This window comes from Brachyhypopomus gauderio, chromosome 6, assembly GCF_052324685.1.
Source record: "Brachyhypopomus gauderio isolate BG-103 chromosome 6, BGAUD_0.2, whole genome shotgun sequence".
Classification (NCBI taxonomy): Eukaryota; Metazoa; Chordata; class Actinopteri; order Gymnotiformes; family Hypopomidae; genus Brachyhypopomus; species Brachyhypopomus gauderio.
In genome coordinates this window covers 25,976,954-26,001,076 of record NC_135216.1, presented here as the reverse complement: position 1 = coordinate 26,001,076, position 24,123 = coordinate 25,976,954, and the positions used below count along the sequence as shown (strand labels likewise).

At 46.2% G+C, this 24,123-nt stretch overlaps 2 protein-coding genes and 1 long non-coding RNA gene across 5 annotated transcripts; 1 reads left to right on the top strand and 2 right to left on the bottom strand.

Annotated features, from left to right (window-relative positions):
* Nucleotides 1–1,066: 1,066 nt before the first annotated feature.
* On the bottom strand, nucleotides 1,067–20,235 carry slc25a10a (solute carrier family 25 member 10a). Of its 3 annotated transcripts, XM_077010083.1 has the most exons (13): nucleotides 20,147–20,235; nucleotides 19,142–19,251; nucleotides 18,704–18,823; nucleotides 18,501–18,612; nucleotides 18,175–18,223; nucleotides 18,042–18,083; nucleotides 17,260–17,303; nucleotides 16,910–16,980; nucleotides 16,730–16,822; nucleotides 16,486–16,563; nucleotides 16,323–16,379; nucleotides 15,980–16,083; nucleotides 1,068–3,016 (listed from the first exon to the last, which is right to left on the bottom strand). In XM_077010083.1, exons 2-13 carry the CDS (start codon nucleotides 19,229–19,231, stop codon nucleotides 2,929–2,931), a joined length of 948 nt encoding a protein of 315 aa, XP_076866198.1. In that variant the 5' UTR covers nucleotides 19,232–19,251; nucleotides 20,147–20,235; the 3' UTR covers nucleotides 1,068–2,928. The 3 variants fall into 3 exon arrangements, with proteins under 3 accessions (XP_076866199.1, XP_076866198.1, XP_076866197.1); XM_077010084.1 differs by lacking the exon at nucleotides 20,147–20,235 and having other exon boundaries at nucleotides 1,067–3,016; nucleotides 16,910–16,977; nucleotides 19,142–19,987; XM_077010082.1 differs by lacking the exon at nucleotides 20,147–20,235 and having other exon boundaries at nucleotides 1,070–3,016; nucleotides 19,142–19,983.
* Nucleotides 19,169–24,046, top strand: LOC143517490 (uncharacterized). The gene is made up of 3 exons (XR_013131956.1): nucleotides 19,169–19,304; nucleotides 19,462–19,615; nucleotides 23,948–24,046. It is a non-coding gene; the product is annotated as an uncharacterized LOC143517490 (long non-coding RNA).
* On the bottom strand, nucleotides 20,542–23,213 carry mrpl12 (mitochondrial ribosomal protein L12). Its single transcript, XM_077010074.1, has 5 exons — nucleotides 22,995–23,213; nucleotides 22,109–22,301; nucleotides 21,674–21,751; nucleotides 21,432–21,569; nucleotides 20,542–21,316 (listed from the first exon to the last, which is right to left on the bottom strand). The coding sequence occupies exons 1-5, from the start codon at nucleotides 23,051–23,053 to the stop codon at nucleotides 21,200–21,202; spliced, it is 585 nt and encodes a 194-aa protein (XP_076866189.1). The 5' UTR covers nucleotides 23,054–23,213; the 3' UTR covers nucleotides 20,542–21,199.
* Nucleotides 24,047–24,123: the final 77 nt, after the last annotated feature.

Sequence of the window (24,123 nt, the reverse complement as noted above, 5' to 3'; positions counted from 1 at the left end):
CCACTGTTGGAGGAGCTTGGCCCCACTGTTGGAGGTGTTTGGCCCCACTGTTGGAGGAGCTTGGCCCCACTGTTGGAGGTGTTTGGCCCCACTGTTGGAGGAGTTTGACCCCACTGTTGGAGGTGTTTGGCCCCACTGTTGAAGGTGTTTGGCCCCACTGTTGGAGGTGTTTGGTCCCACTGTTGGAGGAGCTTGGCCCCACTGTTGGAGGTGTTTGGACCCACTGTTGGAGGTGTTTGGCCCCACTGTTGGAGGAGTTTGACTACACTGTTGGAGGTGTTTGGCCCCACTGTTGGAGGTGTTTGGCCCCACTGTTGGAGGTGTTTGGCCCCACTGTTGGAGGTGTTTGGACCCACTGTTGGAGGTGTTTGGCCCCACTGTTGGAGGTGTTTGGACCCACTGTTGGAGGAGTTTGACCCCACTGTTGGAGGAGTTTGACCCCACTGTTGGAGGTGTTTGGACCCACTGTTGGAGGTGTTTGACCCCACTGTTGGAGGTGTTTGGACCCACTGTTGGAGGAGTTTGGACCCACTGTTGGAGGTGTTTGACCCCACTGTTGGAGGTGTTTGGACCCACTGTTGGAGGAGTTTGGCCCCACTGTTGGAGGAGTTTGGCCCCACTGTTGAAGGTGCCTTGTTGGAACTGCAACTCAAATGCAACACTCACTCAACCACAAGTTTCCATCCCAGACTGGATCAGAAAGTGTGCATTGGTTTAGTGAAAATGTACAACATGCAGAAAGGTATTTGTATAACAGACCTGTCCTGTTTTGTGCTGAGAATGCAACTGCTTGTCAGCAGGGTGCGAATTATACAATGATAATTGGGGGGGTCAAGTTTTTTTCAGGGTGTAAATTTCACTGCATTTTTTTGGTAGTATTTAACATTATATGTGAGAAGTACATTTAAATGTTTTGACCCCCCCCCCCCCCCAAATGATTGGTTTTGCCTTAAAACCAATGCCTTAAACGGGGTGCCTTAAACGGGGGGGTCCTTAAACGGTTGATGCCTTAAACGGGGGGGTCTGACCACCCCAATCCCCCCCGTAATTCGAACCCTGCTTGTCAGCAGCCTAAATCAAATCATGCTGCATGTTTCTCTTGCTGAAGTTCAATAATGCTTCACAATGGTGTGGTTCTTCCTGCCGTTCCTCTGGGCTGGTGTTCAGGCCTTCTGACCCTCTCCAGATTCACTGAGATCCAGAGGTGTGGAGTGGTTACTTAACCATGAACACACAGTTTTATCTTTGTACTGGCAACACTGTCAACAAACATTATGCACAAGATCAAATTAACCATCAGCCATTATCATTATCATTATCAAGACATTGATGACTTGCATTCTTTGAAGGATTAGCTGGTCACCTTTGATACTGATGAACAACTAATTATGCATGTATGCATATGAATATGCAACATGCTGGAGATGTGTGTCTGATGGAGGTATGTGTTCCAGGCAAGTAGCCCCAAATATTCAGAGTTATGCATGTCAGGGCAATATGCAGAACTGATGAAAAGCATGAATGAGACAACACATGCCATCTAGCTAAATCGTCACTGTCAGGGAGAAACGTACGAAAGCTATATATTAAAAATAAAGTATTATAGAGGAAAGAGTATATGTTTGGGCATGGAAATTCATAAATTTACATATAACAATTTGCAGTGTTGTTCCTATTAGGCATTGGTGTAGGAAGCAGAGGGGATGTGTGTGTGGGGGGGGCTGTGTCCTGGACCTCCCACCCCCCTTTGAATCCTGCGTTTGTTCTGATGCTAAGTCTTCTCTTAAAATGTAAGACCAGTGATTGTTCTGAACTGTCATTGTTGTTTTTTGAGCCAGTGCCTGCCCCTGAAGGGCTGAGATGTCTGTGGAGTGGCTGACGTTGGGAGAGACCAGCGCTCATACTTCACAAGGCCCGTCTCTATTTCCCATTTGCTGCCTGGACTGCTTGGTCAGTTTCATTACACATGACATCATGAACATTCACCACCATCTTTCATGCACAGCTTCTGATAGCCTTCCTCCAAAGCTCAGTAGCCAGCTTCTTCTCACAGAGCCATGGGCAGGGTACGTTTGGGTGACTACCCACCCTCAACAGGGGCAGTAACGCTGGCTGCGGTGTCTTGTACGCCCCTTGCAGAGCAACACCAGGGGGTTGATACTATGAGGCAAAAGACAATAGCAAAGTGATGGCAAAATCTCTCTTTTTATTGGATAACCAGCTTAATTTAAATTCAAATATATGCAAAACGTGCTTTTTTGCTCTGGAAGTTTATGAGCATTCAATATTCAGATGTTTGGAATAAGATATTGCACTCATTTTACAGGAGCATAAACAGCTCATCTGCCTAATATAAAAAACAGAACTTTTGTCTCACGTCTATCACTACATGTCTTCTCAGACCTGGGACAGCACACAGCGAGGGCAGAAGGTTTGGTTTTGTTCTTCAAACATGTTTGGAGGTTTCTGTATGCAGGCTGAAAGTGAGGCTCAAAGAAATGAATCTGGCCTGATTCAAAACTACATTAACCAGCTGGTCTCCAGTACTAAAGTCTCAGGACCTGCATGGGAGGTTTTTAGTCTATTGCAAGGGAGGGTTTTAGCTGGGGCCTTAAAACCATCCAAACTCATGCTAATCACCTCAAGAAACGAGAATGTAGTTTTCTTGATACCAGGAAATCTTTGATACCAAACCTGGCTCTCAGACAAATAATTTTGATAGTCATGGAACCTGTGCCATATGTAAATATGACACCAGAGCACGGCATCTGTGCTCTGAGAATGTGCGATCTGGAGGAACAGAGTGAACTGATGTGGACAGGCGAACACAGCGGACAGGAAGTTGAAATAACACGGTGCGTGTGTTGCAGTTGGTAGGACTCGTAGGAGAGCAACAAAGATTTATGAAGCAATTATCCTGTTTTCACATCACCGTCTGTGTCCTGCTCCAACGTCCAGCCGTCTGTGTCCTGCTCCAACGTCCAGCCGTCTGTGAGTTAGTGGGCTTGGCTCCAGTCTGAAGTTACAGTAAATGAGCACAATTACCTTCCATAATCCTAGAATTCGGATATATTCCTAGACTTCGTACATTATGCTAAAAAATGAGAAAAGCAACACAAAAAGGTCATTTTATTTGGGCGATATTCATCAATGAGTAAGAGGGGATAACCAAAGAAAGAAGACATTTGGCTGGTTTAGGGATTAATGAAAGCAAAGATGAAACACTTTGTCAAAATTACAGCAATATTAGAAAGCCACACAGACACAACTCGTACATCATTAGAAGCCACACACAAAGAGTTATTACTTCTGTGGAAACTTGTGGAATGAAGAGGTCAAAGCAGTTCAGAGCAGAAATCCCAGTGTGGATTTAACCTCTCCAGCTGGCTTATCTCTTACTGAGTTCCTTCCTTGATGTTCCAGCTACTTTTTTCTCAATAAAATTACCACGTGTGACATATGCAGTCGTAAATGTCTCTGTGGAAACATTATTCCAGGTAAAGGAATTTGTGAACAGAGGTGCACGGGACTGTCTGGTCATCAATATCATCAAGACAATGCAAAATTTTGTCAAGCGGTTCATGCAATGCTCTGGGATCAGAGTGGAATGAATCAGACATCATGAACAGGGCAGGAATCATGAACACTCCCTAGAATAGGGCGGGTATCATGAACACACTCTAAAACAGGGCGGGTATCATGAACACACTCTAGAACAGGGTGGGTATCATGAACACACCCTAGAACAGGGCGGGTATCATGAACACACTCTAGAACAGGGTGGGTATCATAAACACACCCTAGAACAGGGCGGGTATCATGAACACACCCTAGAACAGGGCGGGTATCATGAACACACCCTAGAACAGGGGGGGTATCATGAACACACCCTAGAACAGGGGGGTATCATGAACACACTCTAGAACAGGGCGGGTATCATTAACACACCCTAGAACAGGGGGGGTATCATGAACACACTCTAGAACGGGGTGGGTATCATGAACACACCCTAGAACAGGGCGGGTATCATGAACACACCCTAGAACAGGGCGGGTATCATTAACACACCCTAGAACAGGGGGGGTATCATGAACACACTCTAGAACGGGGTGGGTATCATGAACACACCCTAGAACGGGGAGGGTATCATTAACACACCCTAGAACAGGGTGGGTATCATAAACACACCCTAGAACAGGGCGGGTATCATGAACACACCCTAGAACAGGGCGGGTATCATTAACACACCCTAGAACAGGGGGGGTATCATGAACACACTCTAGAACAGGGCGGGTATCATGAAGACACCCTAGAACAGGGTGAGTATCATGAACACACCCTAGAACAGGGTGGGTATCATGAACACACCCTAGAACAGGGCAGGACAATGGACAGACATGTCATTGACGCAGCCATCTTGACGGGCCAGTGTTCTGCGTCTCAGCCAGATGAAACTGTAGTGGACAGCACACCAGGAAGTGAACTGTATGACCTGTAGGGCTGTATGACCACGAGGCTTCCATGCGCTGCCGTTTCTCCAACCACACCTCACCAGTCCTGTACGATACTGTAGGTTACCGCTGGCTCGTCCGGCTACCCAGTCCAAAGAATAATGGAACGGCTAATCTCCACTTGGACAGGAAGCTCCTGACGGCGGACTGTGTATAATCAGTTTGCAAGCCGAGGTAGATGTTTACACTTGGAGACATCGGAGAGACAATGGAGCCCCTCCCAGCCTGATGGAGCTGCTGGCCTCGCCCCACCAGCAAAAATAACATGTAGCTGGTAGCTACACGTTACCCAGTATCAGTCACAACCTGCTGGAATGACAGGAGTGCTCTGCCCCTCTCTCTCTCTCTCTCTCTCTCTCTCTCTCTCTCTCTCTCTCTCTCTCTCTCTCTCTCTCCCCATCCTTTTCTCATGGTAACATGTAAACTTCCTGTACTCTGACAATGCTATTCATTCTGAGGGCAGTTTGCTCAAGGATTTGTCTGTGTGACATGACTGAGTTAGTCCGTTTGTACACTGTATTTGATCCTTACCCACATATGAACACACCTTGCTTCTTGGAAATGATAGCAATCACCAGACAGGAACAAAAAAGGAAAAGAAAACTATAAAGAGATGATTATTGACATTTGTTTAATTCATATTCAGTAAAAAAAAAAAAGCTTTATTATAGCTTTCGTAGTAGAATAATGTTTATCAAACGTGTATATATAGTAATGATATTCTGAGTCGCTGGTCATTCTACTTCTCGGACACTGGACGAACAGTGTCTCTCAGAACACCCAGCACACGTGTGTACGGTTGCGTGTCTTGAAGCGTTCTGAAGTGTCTCCTGGTGCAGAAGACAGCCAGACAGCTTTGGCTGTCTCCTGGTGGGGAGAAGCAGCAATGAAGAAAGTGGAGGCTTCATTGCACCCCAAGCTCCTCCTGGCACACGTCATATGACATACATATTCATACAAAAACAGTATGCGTGTATTAACATGACTAACACAGAATATGACAGTAAGATCATTTCCAGCTTCTGAAGAAGAAATGTAACACTGCATGAGTTTTAAAAAGGAGTTTAAGTATGACCCATTATATCACTGTTCGGCACCACGCGAGTCTCCCCCTGAACTTTTCACTCTGTCCACTACTAAAAAGAGTTTTTCATTTTACTGTACGTTTAGGGAGATATCTCGAAAGTCGTTCACAAAGGGTGCGGAGGACTGCTCTGTCTGGTGCACAACATGCACAACGTATGCCCAGCACTTGATCAATTAGCCTGGGGTACTTGATACCACTGAATTAACAGCTTGACAGGAACAGCCACTGACCAGCGTAGCAGAGCGTCTGTGGTCCAGTCACAGGAGAGTGGAAGGGACCTTCTACCCCGGCTCTGATAGTGGCCAAGGACAGAGCACGGCACCTCCATTATATATGATTGGCGTGACCACTATGCTACAGTAATGGCAGACAATAACCGGCAGCTTGATTCCACGGGCCAGGGTGCACGAAAAACAATTTTCCGTAACAGCTGCCTTCCGTGGGCTAACGAGAGGCGGGGTGGTAATGGTATATTGAGGTGGTAATGGGCAGGTTTCAGACGTCACTGTCTTCCTGCCCAGACCTGATCAGACTGGAGCCACAGGACCCGTTCTGGCCACTGGGATGTTTTGTATTATTACTAAAGATGGCCGTGTCCCATGAGTTATTATCCACAAGCAGAACGTGTATTCAGATATGGATGCGATGTTCTCTTCCTCATGGACTGCGTTAATTTCCGCCCGCTTGGGTGTCGTCTACGGCTGGGGCACAGGGCCAAAATTAGGAAGCTGACAAAAAGTGAATAAAATTGCCTCCTAATAAGCATGAATGTAAACATCACGCAGTCTGCCACTGTGTAATGGACCCGGGTCAGGCCGCTTGTATGCGCACACACACACACACACGCGCACACTTCTGTGCTACCTTTAAAGGGCTGTGCCAGGCAAGCGGCAGGAATAACGCACGTTGTTACGGCAACGTCCGCACAGGGCAACGCACGGAATGAGTTTTGCTCATTTTCTATGAATCTGGGAGCACTGTGCAGATTATATTACCAGAACAGAATTATCATTATTATTATTATCATATTAGAACAGAATTGAGAGTGCATTTACTGTGCAGACTACACTACCAGAACATTATTATTATTATTATTATTATTATTATATGGGTAGTCCAAGGCCACGCCCCTTTGGTCAGGCTGCCCCTCCCCCCTGGGCCTTTAACCTCAGACCCACCGTCAGCTCCCACAGACACACGGGATCAGGAAACTCTGCCCTTTAACCGCATTGTTGGAGGTTCCGTGAGCTGAGCCGTACACTTCCATAGAAACACATGTTGATCACAGGCATGAGCAATGCAGGTCTATGGAAGTCTTTGTCTTTTTTGTTATAAGGTTAAAATGGTTATAAGGTTTAAAAGGTCTGTTAAAACTGTACATTTTAATTACCTAATCAAAAGTGCTAAAGTTGGCAATCCCATTTGAAAATTAAGGGCATAGCAAGGAGTAAATCGCAGATGAGGCGGTGGGTGATGAGTAGGTGATGAGTGGGTGATGAGTGGGGGGGTGAGTGGGTGATGAGTGGGTGGTGAGTGGGTGATGAGTGGGGGGTGAGTGGGTGGTGAGTGGGGGGATGAGTGGGTGGTGAGTGGGGGGTGAGTGGGTGATGAGTAGGTGATGAGTGGGCGAGTGATGAGTGAGTGAGTGGGCGATGAGTGGGTGATGAGTGGGTGGTGAGTGGGTGATGAGTAGGTGATGAGTGGGGGGGTGAGTGGGTGATGAGTGGGTGGTGAGTGGGGGGACGAGTGGGGGGACGAGTGGGTGGTGAGTGGGTGATGAGTGGGTGATGAGTGGGGGGACGAGTGGGGGGACGAGTGGGTGGTGAGTGGGTGATGAGTGGGTGATGAGTGGGTGATGAGTGGGTGGTGAGTGGGTGGTGAGTGGGTGGTGAGTGGGTGATGAGTGGGTGGTGAGTGGGTGATGAGTGGGGGGATGAGTGGGGGGATGAGTGGGTGGTGAGTGGGTGGTGAGTGGGGGGATGAGTGGGTGGTGAGTGGGGGGATGAGTGGGTGATGAGTGGGTGGTGAGTGGGTGGTGAGTGGGGGGATGAGTGGGTGGTGAGTGGGGGGATGAGTGGGTGATGAGTGGGTGGTGAGTGGGTGATGAGTGGGTGGTGAGTGGGGGGATGAGTGGGCGATGAGTGGGCGATGAGTGGGTGATGAGTGGGGGGATGAGTGGGTGGTGAGTGGGGGGATGAGTGGGTGGTGAGTGGGGGGATGAGTGGGGGGATGAGTGGGTGGTGAGTGGGGGGATGAGTGGGGGGATGAGTGGGTGGTGAGTGGGCGATGAGTGGGTGATGAGTGGGTGATGAGTGGGCGGTGAGTGGGTGGTGAGTGGGGGGATGAGTGGGTGGTGAGTGGGTGGTGAGCAGTGTTGGGAACGTTACTTTAAAAAAGTAATTAGTTATAGTTACTCACTACTAGTTACTCACTACAGTTAAAAAAGTAACTGAGTTAGTAACTGAATTACTCTATAATAAAAGTAACTCGTTACCAGGGAAAGTAACTATTTGCGTTACAATTAAAAAAAGGTTATATGCCAATTAAGTTTTTTTTAAAGCAGTTTTCACAGTCAGTTGAAATGAGTAGATCAGAAAATTGTTTAACTTTTGATATTTATTGCACATCCACAGACCAGTGCAGGATAAAATCCTTTAAAATCCCAAATCTTTGGAAAAAAAAAAAAAAGCAAAAGTAAACAGTTACACTATATAAAGTGCATTTACATCTATGAAATTAAATTAAATTCTCTCAACCTGAGACAACTGGTTTGTTTACAACAGAAGTAAACTTAACAATAAAACCTCTATTCTTAATTAAATAAATCAAATACCCAGTCTGGTAGACATTCAGGAACTTCAAGTATTTTCTTAAATAATGTTTATATCGCCTTGAAAGTTCTAGTTTTCTTCGGCTTGCACCTGACGCCATTTCGGCCTCTTCTCCGTTTGTGTCGTGTCACTCGCGTGCTTCGGCGTGCATGTAAAAAAACTGGCTCTGATTGGCTACCATAACGCTGCCTTAACCAATCGCTTACTGACTTGTTAAGTTAAACAGGTGTTACACCGAGAACTGTGACCTATCGGGATCTGTTACTCCTCACTAGCCTGGGCAGCGGTCCGCTCTCATTAGTATATCAATATATAGTAACGCACCGCTTTTAATGACCAGTAACGTAAACGGTGTTGTAACGACAGGAAAAGTAACTAATTATATTATCCCGTTACTGACAAAATGACGACGTTACCTAACGCCGTTATTTTTAACGCCGTTATTCGCAACACTGGTGGTGAGTGGGGGGATGAGTGGGTGGTGAGTGAGTGGTGAGTGGGTGGTGAGTGGGGGGGTGAGTGGGTGATGAGTGGGTTGTGAGTGGGGGGTGAGTGGGGGGTGAGTGTGTGATGAGTGAGGGGTGAGTGGGTGGTGAGTGGGTGATGAGTGAGGGGTGAGTGGGTGATGAGTGGGTGATGAGTGGGGGGGTGAGTGGGTGATGAGTGGGTGGTGAGTGGGGGATGAGTGGGTGGGTGAGTGGGTGATGAGTGAGGGGTGAGTGGGTGGTGAGTGGGGGGTGAGTGGGTGATGAGTGGTGGGTGAGGGGGTGATGACTGGGTGATGAGTGGGTGATGAGTGGGGGGATGAGTGGGGGGATGAGTGGGTGGTGAGTGGGTGATGAGTGGTGGGTGAGGAGGTGATGAGTGAGGGGTGAGTGGGTGGTGAGTGGGTGATGAGTGGTGGGTGAGGGGGTGATGAGTGAGGGGTGAGTGGGTGGTGAGTGGGTGATGGGTGGTGGGTGAGGGGGTGATGAGTGAGGGGTGAGTGGGTGGTGAGTGGGCAGTGGGCTGGAGGTGAATGTACAGGGAATGTTTGGTTGGCAGGAGGCAGGATGTCATTTGGGGTTCGATTACAAAGCATCAAACAACAATGCAGACAGGAGAGAAAATGATATTGTGTGTGCTCTGTTAGATAAAAGGACATCAACTCGTTTCTGTATTCCATTATGGATGCGTTTGAAGTTGAAGATGTTTTCTAAGAAACAGATGTCCAGACCTATTGTCTAACATTCTTATTTAAGAAGAAAAAAAGAAGCAGGCAATGCTATCAGCCCTGCCAAGAAATATCTCAAGAGTTTTGAATCATCATGATTCATCCTGCTCATTACTAAATGTAAGGTAATCCAATCTTTCTTGCTGTAAGATCAGATGTTCATGGCTGAATGCATTAATCATACTAAAATGAAAAGAACTATGGTACTAAATAGATGGAAAATATAACTAGACTAAAACCTTGGTGAGCATCATTGCGGCGAACAGCAGGGCCACCATTGATGTCACCATAATAAACGATGATGGTAACGTAGCAACTCAGAGAGCACTGCAGTGATACTGAAAGCATGCCAGGCCATCGTGGGCAGCTTGTGTCGCCCTCTGCCTGCTGGAGGAATAAAATACCCTAAAAGGACAGTTAGCATGTGTGGGTCGTGGTTAGGCTCTTCAATACATCCTTATAAGTGCTTAGAGTGCTTATGGACGCTTGTTAAAATGAGCAATACAGCTCAGCTGAAAGTTACTGAGTTTACTGAAAGTTACTGAAGACCTTTGCTTGCTCATCCAAGAGCTTAAACAGACACACACACACACACACACACAGTTTTTTGAAGGAATGATGTTTCTGTAAAAGAAAATGCTTTGCCAAGTGAAGCTGTTAAAGAGTAGATGAACATTCACAAACATCCAGACTCTGGTTGCAGTTTCTATATAAGGTTGTGTGTTCTGAAACGTAATATTCTCATGTTTATGTAAAAATGAACTCTTGATAAACAAGAATGGCTTCCCATAGTTCTATTGCCATGTTGCTCCCAAATGATTGATGTACATTATTGATCTAGGCACGCAAACACTTATCAGTTTGCAAAAACACATATCAGTTTGCAAAAGTGCCACGAGTCCCCAGGGTGTTATGCAGCATGTCAGATCCAAACTCTTCCCTCCTCGCCCACTGCTTTTAGAGAGCACCGTTATCAGACCTCCCAGCTCCGATCAGCTCACAGTCACACACTCACCCTACAGGATGCAGTGACAGTCACGCAGGGGGGCACCGAGACATGGCACCCCCCCCCCCCCCCCACCCCACCCCACCCCGGCCCATTCCGTTGAGCAACGTTGCAAGAGGGGGTCAAAGGTCAACAGGGTTAACAGAGCTGCCCAAGAGCAGGACCAGAAGGTGCCGTCTGCCCTGCTGTCCAATGAAAGCTTTTGGAGGTCGTGTTGGTCAACACGTCGTTTCCTTTTGTTCGTTCTGTGGTGACGACCGGGCGGGTGCCGCTGCAGAATTCCTCTCAGTAGAGTGCTCTTTTCCGCTCCGCGCATTCGAACGCTTATCAAAAATGAAATCATCCTGTTGTGCAATCATCCTGTTTTGTATTCCAATATAGATCCTCCCCCTCAGCTCTAATGGATCATTTTTGATTGTACTTTACGAATATATTCCTGCTAAATGAAGTCCATTTGTCCAACACTCTAAAAGCAGCTCTAGCTCTCAAGGTATATTTTCCTAGGGAGAAACCTACACTATGCTGAAAACAACTTCTGAGCTAAAAGGGTCAGATTAAGGTAGTCTTGTGCTGAAGCAGCATAATCGTGCTTATCTTGCTTAGCTCTAAGATACCTGAAGTCCGGCTCATTGGACATGCCAGGAATCTAAATCAACCTCTCGGTTAATGGACTACAATAAAGCACAGCAGGAAAACCTTATTTGGGGAGGCCTGTGCATGCAAATTCTGACTATGAATATATTATAGGACTCAAACCACATTACAGGGAGAAGGAGGCAATTAAGATAAACTACTCAGATTTGTTTTTAAAGCAGCGGACATCTAAATGTAGGATAATTAATTTTAGTGGATTTGAACCCTGGTTAATTTAGATAATGAAACGGGAAAGCTTTTTCCTAAGATGTCTCTTTTTGAACATGGGAAGTGAGTGAGTATCATACTCACTCATATGAGTCACCACATGTGAGACAAAACACGTGAGACAAAAGTGCAATAATGCACGTGACCATGACACACAACATTGACAGGGACTCCATGTTTTTAACACACTAAGAGTGCAGTCACATTGTATGTTTGAATTTGGTTTCAGGATTGATGTCAAGTAATGGCAATAAATGTCAAAATGTTAAAAGACATTGGATCTGGGGTCAATAATGCATTGGAGTCATACTGCACATCTTAATGCTTCTGAATGGACCTGGGGTCAGTAATGCTTCTGAATGGACCTGGGGTCAGTAATGCGTCTGAAGGGATCTGGGGTCAGTAATGCGTCTGAATGGATCTGGGGTCAGTAATGCGTCTGAAGGGATCTGGGGTCAGTAATGCGTCTGAATGGACCTGGGGTCAGTAATGCTTCTGAATGGACCTGGGGTCAGTAATGCTTCTGAATGGACCTGGGGTCAGTAATGCTTCTGAATGGACCTGGGGTCAGTAATGCTTCTGAATGGACCTGGGGTCAGTAATGCGTCTGAAGGGATCTGTAATGTAATGCGTCTGATAGATCTGGGGTCAGTAATGCGTCTGAAGGGATCTGGGGTCAGTAATGCGTCTGAATGGATCTGGGGTCAGTAATGCGTCTGAATGGATCTGGGGTCAGTAATGCGTCTGAATGGATCTGGGGTCAGTAATGCGTCTGAAGGGATCTGGGGTCAGTAATGCGTCTGAAGGGATCTGGGGTCAGTAATGCGTCTGAAGGGATCTGGGGTCAGTAATGCGTCTGAAGGGATCTGGGGTCAGTAATGCGTCTGAAGGGATCTGGGGTCAGTAATGCGTCTGAAGGGATCTGGGGTCAGTAATGCGTCTGAAGGGATCTGGGGTCAGTAATGCGTCTGAAGGGATCTGGGGTCAATAATGCGTCTGAAGGGATCTGGGGTCAGTAATGCGTCTGAAGGGATCTGGGGTCAGTAATGCGTCTGAAGGGATCTGGGGTCAGTAATGCGTCTGATAGATCTGGGTTCAGTAATGCGTCTGAAGGGATCTGGGGTCAGTAATGCGTCTGAAGGGATCTGGGGTCAGTAATGCGTCTGAAGGGATCTGGGGTCAGTAATGCGTCTGAAGGGATCTGGGGTCAATAATGCGTCTGAAGGGATCTGGGGTCAATAATGCGTCTGAAGGGATCTGGGGTCAGTAATGCGTCTGAAGGGATCTGGGGTCAGTAATGCGTCTGAAGGGATCTGGGGTCAGTAATGCGTCTGAAGGGATCTGGGGTCAGTAATGCGTCTGAAGGGATCTGGGGTCAGTAATGCGTCTGAAGGGATCTGGGGTCAATAATGCGTCTGAAGGGATCTGGGGTCAATAATGCGTCTGAATGGATCTGGGGTCAGTAATGCGTCTGATAGATCTGGGGTCAGTAATGCGTCTGATAGATCTGGGGTCAGTAATGCGTCTGAATGGATCTGGGGTCAGTAATGCGTCTGATAGATCTGGGGTCAGTAATGCATCTGAAGGGATCTGGGGTCAGTAATGCGTCTGATAGATCTGGGGTCAGTAATGCGTCTGAAGGGATCTGGGGTCAGTAATGCGTCTGAATGGATCTGGGGTCAGTAATGCGTCTGAAGGGATCTGGGGTCAATAATGCGTCTGAATGGATCTGGGGTCAGTAATGCGTCTGAATGGATCTGGGGTCAGTAATGCGTCTGAAGGGATCTGGGGTCAGTAATGCGTCTGAAGGGATCTGGGGTCAGTAATGCGTCTGAATGGATCTGGGGTCAGTAATGCGTCTGAAGGGATCTGGGGTCAGTAATGCGTCTGAAGGGATCTGGGGTCAGTAATGCGTCTGAATGGATCTGGGGTCAGTAATGCGTCTGAAGGGATCTGGGGTCAATAATGCGTCTGAATGGATCTGGGGTCAGTAATGCGTCTGATAGATCTGGGGTCAGTAATGCGTCTGAATGGATCTGGGGTCAGTAATGCGTCTGATAGATCTGGGGTCAGTAATGCGTCTGAAGGGATCTGGGGTCAGTAATGCATCTGAAGGGATCTGGGGTCAGTAATGCGTCTGAAGGGATCTGGGGTCAATAATGCGTCTGAATGGATCTGGGATCAGTAATGCGTCTGAAGGGATCTGGGGTCAGTAATGCGTCTGAAGGGATCTGGGGTCAGTAATGCGTCAGAATGGATCTGGGGTCAGTAATGCGTCTGATAGATCTGGGGTCAGTAATGCGTCTGAAGGGATCTGGGGTCAATAATGCGTCTGAAGGGATCTGGGGTCAATAATGCGTCTGAATGGATCTGGGGTCAGTAATGCGTCTGATAGATCTGGGGTCAGTAATGCGTCTGAATGGATCTGGGGTCAGTAATGCGTCTGATAGATCTGGGGTCAGTAATGCGTCTGAAGGGATCTGGGGTCAGTAATGCATCTGAAGGGATCTGGGGTCAGTAATGCGTCTGAAGGGATCTGGGGTCAATAATGCGTCTGAATGGATCTGGGGTCAGTAATGCGTCTGAAGGGATCTGGGGTCAGTAATGCGTCTGAAGGGATCTGGGGTCAGTAATGCGTCTGAAGGGATCTGGGGTCAGTAATGCGTCTGAAGGGATCTGGGGTCAGTAATGCGTCTGAAGGGATCTGGGGTCAGTAATGCGTCTGAAGGGATCTGGGGTCAGTAATGCGTCTGAAGGGATCTGGGGTCAATAATGCGTCTGAAGGGATCTGGGGTCAATAATGCGTCTGAATGGATCTGGGGTCAGTAATGCGTCTGAATGGATCTGGGGTCAGTAATGCGTCTGAAGGGATCTGGATTCTTGGAAACGGGCATTTAAGGAGAACAAGCAGAACCAACTTAATGAGACTCTGGGGGATTCAGATACATCCCTGCAGTATTCATAGAATATGGATTGGCAGTATGGACCAAGTAAAATAATGCTATATTTGCTATATTTACCCCAAATGTTCTCAAAGGACATGATGTAAAAAAGTCTGATTCACCTTCCAATAATAGTTTTTAGTCTTGCATTGCCAATTCAGTATTTGAAATTCCTATTAATTCACCTCAAATGAGTTTGGGTAGAAAAGAACATGCAGAAACCCACTCAAAAGAGTAATTAATTTTCATGACATTATCTTTGTACAGCTGCTTGGATAAGCCATTCCTTAGCCAAATGACGCACGCTTCCATTTATTAGCCAAATGAGACCACTAGGTCATTAGTATGTGCATATACTATATGTACAAAAGCATAAACCTTATAGAAGTCAGAATCAAAGATGGCGTGGCTCTGATCGAGAGGGTGCACAGCAGCAGAGCAGGAACCCAACCCAGACCCACATGAGGACAAACAGCTCCCTGATCAGCTAAGTTCAGAACAATCCCTGAGAATTTCTTTCGTGGTAGTCATCCGGAAAAGTCCCCAGTTCTGAAGTCTTTATAAAAAGAATGAGCAACATGCCGAAAGGGGACAGTAAATTGTTACTGATACAGAACTGTCTTTTACAGTCTAATGAAGTACCTTATTGAGCATGAGATCACCAAAACAGTATAAGTCAAGTGAGTTTACTTGGAGGCAGTTAGAAGACAGTGTGAACATAGTTTCTCATAGTCCTCATAGTTTTTGATCTCCGTTCAAACTATACAATGACTCTCGTCTACGAAGCCTTTTAACTTGTTGACCATGTCGTGGTTTTGGAAAAAAGCTTTGACCCACAGCAGTCCTTCGCGTGGGTAAAATTATGGAGCACTGCGTCGAGCAATTCCAACCCGTGCGCGGTTCACCCCTGCCCCCTGCTGGTGAAACTTAGGAGTGTCGCATTAGGTGGCGAGACAACGTCATGAAACTGCAAAGATTTGCCAATAACTATTCACCATTAGCCATTTTCACTTTATCCAAAACTGCGCTTAATTCACATCCTGCAAATATGTTATTTCCATACACATGGTATAAAATAAAAAAACAAACGAAGCAAAATAAAATCAAACTCTAATTTTACTATGTTCATCATCTGCAGCCCTTTATAAAATAGAAATAACTTAGCATGATGAGAAGATAGAGCAGGTACATATAACACATCTGTTACATAAAGTTTAAGTTAAACAGACACGTCAATCTCCCAAGCGTCACGACTGGATTAAACTAGGAGTTTCACAGATAATCTAATGTTTCACAGTATATAGGCAAAGGCCTTCTGAAGCTGCACACCAGTGTGGCACTGGGATACTGGCTCAGTTCTGCGTTAACCTCTGTGAGTCCTGCCAGTGCCAAAGGTTAGTCAGTGCCCTCGGCTGAACCTTTAGTATGGACAAACACGGCTAGAGGTCCTGAACCACAAGTTTGTCCCCAGCAGGGACCCGTCCAGAGCCCAGCGCCGTTGAGGCAGAGACGGACGGCGAGTGCTCACGTGGAAGTGATGACTCTGATGCCAAAATACTGACGGAGCTGCTCCAGGAAGATGAAGGTGAGCACGGTGTGTGGGATCAGACGGATCCCCGCAGGAACGAGGCCCTAGGGGTCAATGAGGAGGGGAGGAGGGAGGAACGGAAGGAAGGAACCCTGTTGTTATATCCGAAAAAACCATATAGCGGCACAGGCGAAAATAGAAATCATAAAGGACCCTGCTACAAGGAAATAATATAAATATAATAGAGGGATGGAGCCTGCTGCATCTATGTAAATGGGAAAGACAACTTGGGCTCACAGTGTCACAGATTTCTTGGAAAGATGCAGAAAAGTTTTTTTTTCACCTTGTAGAAAGCTTTAGGTCCATGTCTGGCAGTGTCCTTCAGACAGTGGGTCAATCCCTGTCACAGACACAACAGCACCGTGGATTAACATTGGTTTTTCCAGATTACATGTGTACTGGAGTGGAAAGACTCGTGAGCAGTACAGGCATTGCCCTGTATTTACCCTGTATTCCCCTCTGGAGTTCATCAGCCTGGTCTTCACCACGTCCAGCGGCTGACAGAGGACCGTAGCACACCCTCCCTGTTCACGTTACACTTTGAGATGTTGCAAGGAGGCAAACTAACTGCATTCATAGCAACCAAGTGAATTAACCACACTTGTACTGCTGAGAGTCTGAGAAAATGAGTTTTTTAAAAAGCACTTGGTGCATTCAGTGCAGAGAATGAAAAAAGTACCGGCTACTCACCGCAATGACGCTGGCAATGAAGTGAGTGGCAATGTTGTCAGTCAGTAGGCCCGTCCCCAGCACCAGCTGCTTGGCTTGGTCATAGCAGGACAGCTAAGCCAAGCACAAGAGGATGTAAGAGACCACTGTGGTCCACCAAAAGCTGTTTTCAAAACTGGAGTGAACGGTCAGGCGTTGTACCTGGCCCACTGTGATCAAAGCGCCTCTGCTGGACGCCATGGTTGCTCCAGAGAATAGTTTGCTCATTCCTTCTGCAGGGAAAGAACAAACGCTGTGTGCAAACTTAACATTCGGTCCCATGGGTTCAAGATCAAGAAACAACGTGCAATGAATTCACAAGTGAGATTAAAATACCCTCTTCAAAATAAAAGAGAATTCTGGTTAAAATGTACCCAACAGGTTAACTTAAGTTGATTTCCTGAGCTGGAAATTAAACTGAATGGTTCAGACCACAACACAAGTTGTCAAAGTTGTCGAAACACAAATGTCTCTGCATTCATATTTTTCTTGTAACAATAATTCACTCTGACCTTCTCTCCAGACACGAGCAAGTCCATCAAGAGCATGAGCATAACTGCAGAGAAGAAGAAATATTCCAACAAGCCTATAATCCAGTGCATCTAGCACCAGGTCCACATCAAATTAACCTGCACTGCACTGACTGTAGCATAAGAACCAGTGCAGCTCTAGCATTAGCACACAGCATATAAACATATTACATCATATAATCCAGTGCAGCTGTAGCACCAGCACTGGATTACACCATTGCCCTAGCACTAGCACCTCACTAGATTATAGCACATAAACCAGGAGAGCTGGTTTACATGATGAATCTTGCACTTCACTAGAATAATGCATACAAATCAGAGCATATATGCCACAAGCACAGCTCTAGTTTACAGTTATACAACCCTGTGGAGCTCTAGCACTAGCCTTGAACTAGATTACAGCACTGCATTAGAATACAGTATATAAAACTGGAGGATCCCTAGCACTGCACTAGATTATATCATATAAACCACTGCACTGGGGTAGATTACTGCATAATAATTTGTTGAACTCTAGCGCTTGCACTACAGTATATTACAGCATTGCACTATATTATACCATATAAACCAGTAGACCAAATGCACTATCACTGCATTAGATTATACCATTTAGAAAAGCACCAAACCATGTGAGCACTTGGCTGTTCCAGGATCAGTTTTGTGTCCAATATGATTTAGAAAAGCACCAAACCATGTGAGCACTTGGCTGTTCCAGGATCAGTTTTGTGTCCAACGTGAAGACTCCTGCAGTCACACATACTCACTTTCTCCTGAGGTGGGGAGGTATCTTCACATCATTCTGCATTCTGGTCAGATGGGAATAAGACACCTTACAGAGCACGTAGACACGGCACATAATCCCCCGTTCAAAGGACGAGCAATTAAACACCACCTCACCTAACGTTCACCATGTCTGCAGGGGTCCCGATAAAGCCTCCCACAAGCCCTGCAGGTAGAGAGGCAGAGATGTAATCAGGTGAAACTCTCAGAAGTACCACTTGCCAACCTGCAAGGCAGGCAACTGCATGGGTCCCCTGGGCCAGTGGGGGCTCCCTCGAGCTAAACTACACCAGTGGCAATGTGCAAATTTGCAGTGACAGTTTGAGGTCCCCTAAGGGAGAATGTGACTTTTTGCCTAGAGCCCCAACAAACTCTAGAATCGTCTAGAGTTTTACACGGACTACTGTTAAATGTTTACTCTGTGCAGGGCACCACTCACATACCTCCAAATGCCGCCAGTAAGATCTTCTGGTAAAAGGGCACGGGCTTCTTTCCATCCACAATCATGTCTCTTGCAGTCTCGTAAATGGCGAAACGGGTCATAGAGTACGTCAGCTGGAAACGCAACACAAAACCTTTAACCCGCCCTGCTTTTAAACAAGCCAGACCGCACGTGTTCGGATGTCACTTTCCCAAACGGACGAACCTGCCGACACGTGGAGGCGCTCAGGCCGCTGTAGAGCGCGAGCACGCCGGCGCTGCGTAGCACGTGCAGGGCCATGCCGCTCATTCTCATCTTCACCTCCTGCTGCGTCTGCAGGTGGACCTGGACGGGGTTCGGACCCAGACACAGTCGTGCCAAATGGCTCCGAGCTCGCAGATGGTACGAAAATCGTGCAATGCATAAATGGGTTTTGGCAATGAAAGGCCACAGAGTAAGATAAATGCCTAACTGATCTGTCAAAACTTGTCTAAACTCGAGTCGTACACAAGTAGTTTCATCACTAAATCTGCTTATCCTGTAATGGAGAGTATTGGGTCCAGAGTATTATAACGAATGCAAAGTATTATACTGAGACTTGTCGCTAAATTGAAGTTATGCAAACCATCCATCTGTCATTTGTCCGCGTTATGAGCGGGTTACCTTCAGTAGGTCCAGCGGGTGTGTACAGCACGCCGCCGCACATGAGGAAAGTCCACCGAAGTACCAGCGAGAAATCCGTCTCTCTGTCATGGACTCGAACCTCTAAACCTCTACAACACACGCCTGAGTCAGATAGTCTCCAAACCGCGCTCCTTCGCTCCAGGTAAATAATACTGATGTTTAACTTGTATGATATTGCAGATTCAACTAGTTTAAGCAAATGGCGTAATAAAAATCCTCAAAATAAGAGTTGCTGGACACTGGACGTGTTTGAATGAGTAATTGCCCCCAATATATATATGGCGTATCCGCGGTGCCAGGAGAGAGAAGTTGTCACGGCCACAGTTGCTCGGACTGAAGTGGCACGACCAACTGCCCGGAGTATCAAGTGAAGCAGAAACACTGGAGAAAGATCTTCACGTCCACGTATCTCCAGGCAGCACTCGCTGGGTAAAGTGATCCTAACAGTCGCAGGTAACGTATGCGTAATGGACACGTTACTAAAGCCCCTTAGATCCATTAAAAACAATTTAAAGCTATGCAGGCTCGTTTGGATGCGCGAACGTCTCGTGTTTGTGTCTGAACATGATATCAGCTCGTCGGAACTTGAAAGGACTCAAATTCTTGCCAAGATGTGGGCGCAGCATGGGTCTACGTGACCAACATTAATAGTAACACGGTCTTCATGATCTCAGCAGAAGTGCGAATGGACCAGTCACAGCAAAAATATTGAGGCATATATGTAACCAAATAGGTTTTCTAAAGTTATCTTAATTTAGTTTTATCAACACCAATGGCAGCTCCATGAAAACATGATACTAGACCGCAGCAGCTAACACACATCTCCCCCCACACACACAATACTAACTTGACTTATACATGTAGTGGAATATAAATCATAGATGGAAACATATCTAAATTTAAATGATGTGCAGCAATAGTCATGAATGTCCAGCTCTGGACAACACAGCCTGGGTGAGGTATGAGTAGATATGGTGCAAGCACCTCTCCTCAGTATCAGCAGGTTTTAAAGCATTGTCTCCAATCTATGTATTCCCCTATGGGGCTGCAAAAAAAGTTGAAAACCTTTGTTAAGACATGTACTACCTAAAATATATTTAACCAATACCTGCTCAACCATATCACACAAAAGCCATGGTTGACAGACTTAAGGTAGTCAGGTGTGAACTGACCTATCGTAGGCCAGTACATACGGTGGTGTCAGCTGTGAAGTGACCTATCGTAGGCCAGTATTTAAGGTAGTGTCAGCTGTGAAGTGACCTATCGTAGGCCAGTACTATCCAATTTTTGAATATCCAGTGCAACTAGGTAAATCTGACATGTAACAGGGGAAAAAAACCTGGAAATTCCTGGCATGAATAATTCCACATTGAGGTAATTTTTAGATATTTCACTGTTTATCCAAGGCAGATAGCAGTGAATCACACCTTATTGCATCTCGTATTCAACAGTGTAATATTTCCAAGCACTTACTTGAGTTAAAAAGGTGCATCAACAGCACACGCAAAGACAAATTAATACAAGCATTTCATTAACTAGGTTTTTTTGTTTTTAATTCTCACTGCATGTAAAAATCGAGTCAAAATTCATCGTTATATTTGTGAGACAAGTGATGCTAAGCAACAACATGCCGATTCTGCCAACTGCTACGCCGGGTTCATACCATGACACCATTTGCACAGTACTGCATGACGTTTATTGAACCACAGGCAATGGAACCGCATCTCCTCACGTCCCCATGAAACAAACGGACACGCAGGCACTATTCCGAGCTGCCCAGGCCGGCCCATCCGTAGCTCGTCCTTGGCTATGGGCACCAGGCAGACATTCAGGCTGGAGACAGTGTCTTCATCGTGACCAAACGGGAGCCTGGAGCCTGCCCAAGTCCAGCACGAGAGTTCTGACGCCCAATTGGTCATCGGGAGATCAAGTGGTAATGTTTACAGACATTATTTTCCTGGCCAAATGCTCCTTTTATGGTTGCTATGAAAAATAAAGAAAGAAAGATGGCAATGAAGGGAATGAGTGGTGTGGTATCTACTCCAGGACCACAGTGCCCCCTGCTGCCTCTAGTGCTGTCTTCAGTTTTTCTGCTTCTTCTTTGGATACGTTTGGCCGGATCTCCTGGGGCAAGGACTCAACAAGCTTCTTTGCCTAAAAAAAAAAAAAAAGGAAAATTCAAATGAAGCATCCATTTCAATTTCAGTGAATCCGTTTCTGCGTTGTATTCAAACTGAATGACAAAAAATGCTGCAGGTTCAAGTCTCACCTGGACTAGGTTCAGACCCTGAATACAGTTCTTCACTTCTTTGATTAGTTTGACTTTATCATCCGCCTTCATCGCCGTCAGTTTTACTGTAAAATGCGTTTTCTCCTTTTTGGCTGGGGCTGCTTCTTCTTCCACCGCCTGCAGACGAAAGCCCATTAAATACGACACATTTACTCAAACGCAGCACCAAATGCAGGATGTTTAACAGGAGAACATGTCTGTTCTGCGTGGTGAAACCTCACCTCAGCTGCTGGGGCAGCAGATGCTGCAGCCATCGATCCCACTGGCATCATCCCAACATCCTGAATATTAAGAGTTTTCTAAAGAAGGAAATGAACAGACCAATCAGACCTGCTGGACTAGTGTGAGGATCCACTGTGTTAAATGAACAGACCAATCAGAGCTTCTGGACTAGTGTGAGGATCCACTGTGTTAAATGAACAGACCAATCGGACCTTCTGGACTAGTGTGAGGATCCACTGTGTTAAATGAACAGACCAATCAGAGCTTCTGGACTAGTGTGAGGATCCACTGTGTTAAATGAACAGACCAATCAGACCTTCTGGACTAGTGTGAGGATCCACTGTGTTAAATGAACAGACCAATCAGACCTTCTGGACTAGTGTGAGGATCCACTGTGTTAAATGCTGACATTCTCACCACCTCGTTGGCTTTACCTTAAGCAGTTCGTTGAGGTCAGACACCTCCAGAAGTGTTAGACTGGCTATGTCACTGACGAGTTGCTGGATTTTGGGTGAATACTGTTTGGGGGCTCCATCTAACGGTGGTGTGGCTATGGCGTCAGTTAAACTGACAGGGCCGGTCTTGAGTGTCCTCAGGGCGCACACTGCTGGTACTGGAAGGTGACGCCTGTGGAGACCATCACATACATCAGTGCAAACAAAACACAATATTAACAAAGTGGGTGTGAATGAAGACCACAATCTACAATACAATGATGTATTGTAAATATAAACGAATTCCGAGCAAATCCCGTTCAACTTCAGCTTGGTAGCTAAAGCTTTATAATTATGAGACTGACAGCACCTTTAGTAGTTACAGTTACACGGGATGATGAACTGTTTTGGCCCGATTCTCTCATCACAAGCACGTGAGGTGGACCAGAGGCTAACGCTGCCACACACTTGACCTTCATCACGCAGCATCTCACGTCCTGCTAACGAGGCCACGTCCTGCTAAAAACACACTCACGGCAGCTGGATAACCGACGTGTTCTCGGTGGATCACGCCAAACGTGCGAGTTAAATCATGTGAAGTATTTTAATCAGAACCTCATTAGACCCAAACGGCCATGCTAGCAGGCTAGCTGCGTTAGCCAGGTTAACCAGGACTGATGAACCAGGCTAACGTTAGCCAGTTAGCACGTTTGGTCTTCATAACAAGACGTATGAGGGTTTATTACTGCACAGATGTCCCGTCCTGTCGCTGTATGGTGAGCAGGACACGCAGGACGAGCAGGACACGCAGCTCCTGTCCTTCACTCGTCTCCCCTAACAACCACCGACTTCCGGCTTAGCCGGCCGCCCGCTTCGTGCCTCTTACCGGTGCATCTTTGCGGCTATCCGCAGCGAGGTCCGGATACAATGTAGCGTGCAATACATGTCAGCAGTTCCCCTCCAAACACACACACCGCTTTCTGATGTTTCGTTCTAATAAAATGTCCCGGTAGCACCAGCACAGACCGCCACACTCACTAGTCCCTCAGTCAAGAGCACATGGCGTCCTGACCTACCCACAATGCACTGCTGCTGCTCTCGAGGTTGCCAGGCGACTTAATCCTCGTTTTTTAAACGTACTGTAAGTGTACAGTAATGAGTAAATGTACACTTACTGCTTCCTCCGTGTAGAATTTTCCTCTGGGATTAATAAAGTATCTATCTATCTATCTATCTATCTATCTATCTATCTATCTCCTTATGGTATTTTCAATCAACGTCCATTACTTCAAATTTAGAAACCTCTAAATCGTAAGCAAAGTTATGCATAAGTATGCAAAGTTATAACTTTCTTAAAGAACATACTATATCAATTAAAGAATACATTCATCTCATTAGACTTATTTCAGTCGTTACAGTAGAACATGGCAAAGAAGACTGCTGTTATGAAATAACCTATTTCAGTAGTGTGTGTCTCAAATCCCCAGACACCTGAGACTTGGAAGCGTCCGAGCCAGGAGGCATTTCCCGTCTTTCAAATCATTAACTATAACTACATGTGCCGCATTGTCAGTGTGGGACAGTTTTATTGGCTGTAGAATTTGTGTATGTTCATTGTTAATCTACCTTGGGTTCCTTGAAAAACGCAGAATAACTTATTCTGTTGCCTGTACATAAAACACAACAAATAGTCAATATTCAACAAAATCTTATACAGTATACAGTATCCGACTAAAGTGTACTGCAAGATCACCGTAGCAGTTAACTTGTGCTACTACACAAACTGAGAAGAGCCCAGGCTCCGTCTTTTCTAAATCCACCGTGTGTCCTTTCCCCCAGCAGGCCAATCCGGAGGGAAAGGTCCAGAATCTTGTAAAACCACAGCCTGACCTCCAGTAAACCAGCGCTGGTCTGTGTTCACATATCATAGCAATTAAGAGTTCAGTGTCAACATTTTAAATAAAAATGTGTCAACCTATTCTTGAACCTATTCTTGAGATGTGTGTTTGTCAGAC

Bases quoted from the DNA above. Each gene is read 5' to 3' on its own strand.
- slc25a10a (XM_077010083.1), bottom strand. From the start codon at position 19,231: ATGACAGAGAGACGGATTTCTCGCTGGTACTTCGGTGGACTTTCCTCA. The intron at 18,224-18,500 runs GTATGTGAGTGG...CTCTACCTGCAG, and splicing joins CTTACTGGCGGCATTTGGAG to GGCTTGTGGGAGGCTTTATC. The intron at 16,981-17,259 runs GTCAGAGTGAAT...CTTTCCCTGCAG, and splicing joins TGCTCGTGTCTGGAGAGAAG to AAGGAATGAGCAAACTATTC.
- mrpl12 (XM_077010074.1), bottom strand. From the start codon at position 23,053: ATGTATTGCACGCTACATTGTATCCGGACCTCGCTGCGGATAGCCGCA. The intron at 22,302-22,994 runs GTAAGAGGCACG...TGGTCTCCACAG, and splicing joins ATAGCCGCAAAGATGCACCG to GCGTCACCTTCCAGTACCAG. The intron at 21,570-21,673 runs GTGAGGTTTCAC...TTTCGTCTGCAG, and splicing joins CTGCTGCCCCAGCAGCTGAG to GCGGTGGAAGAAGAAGCAGC.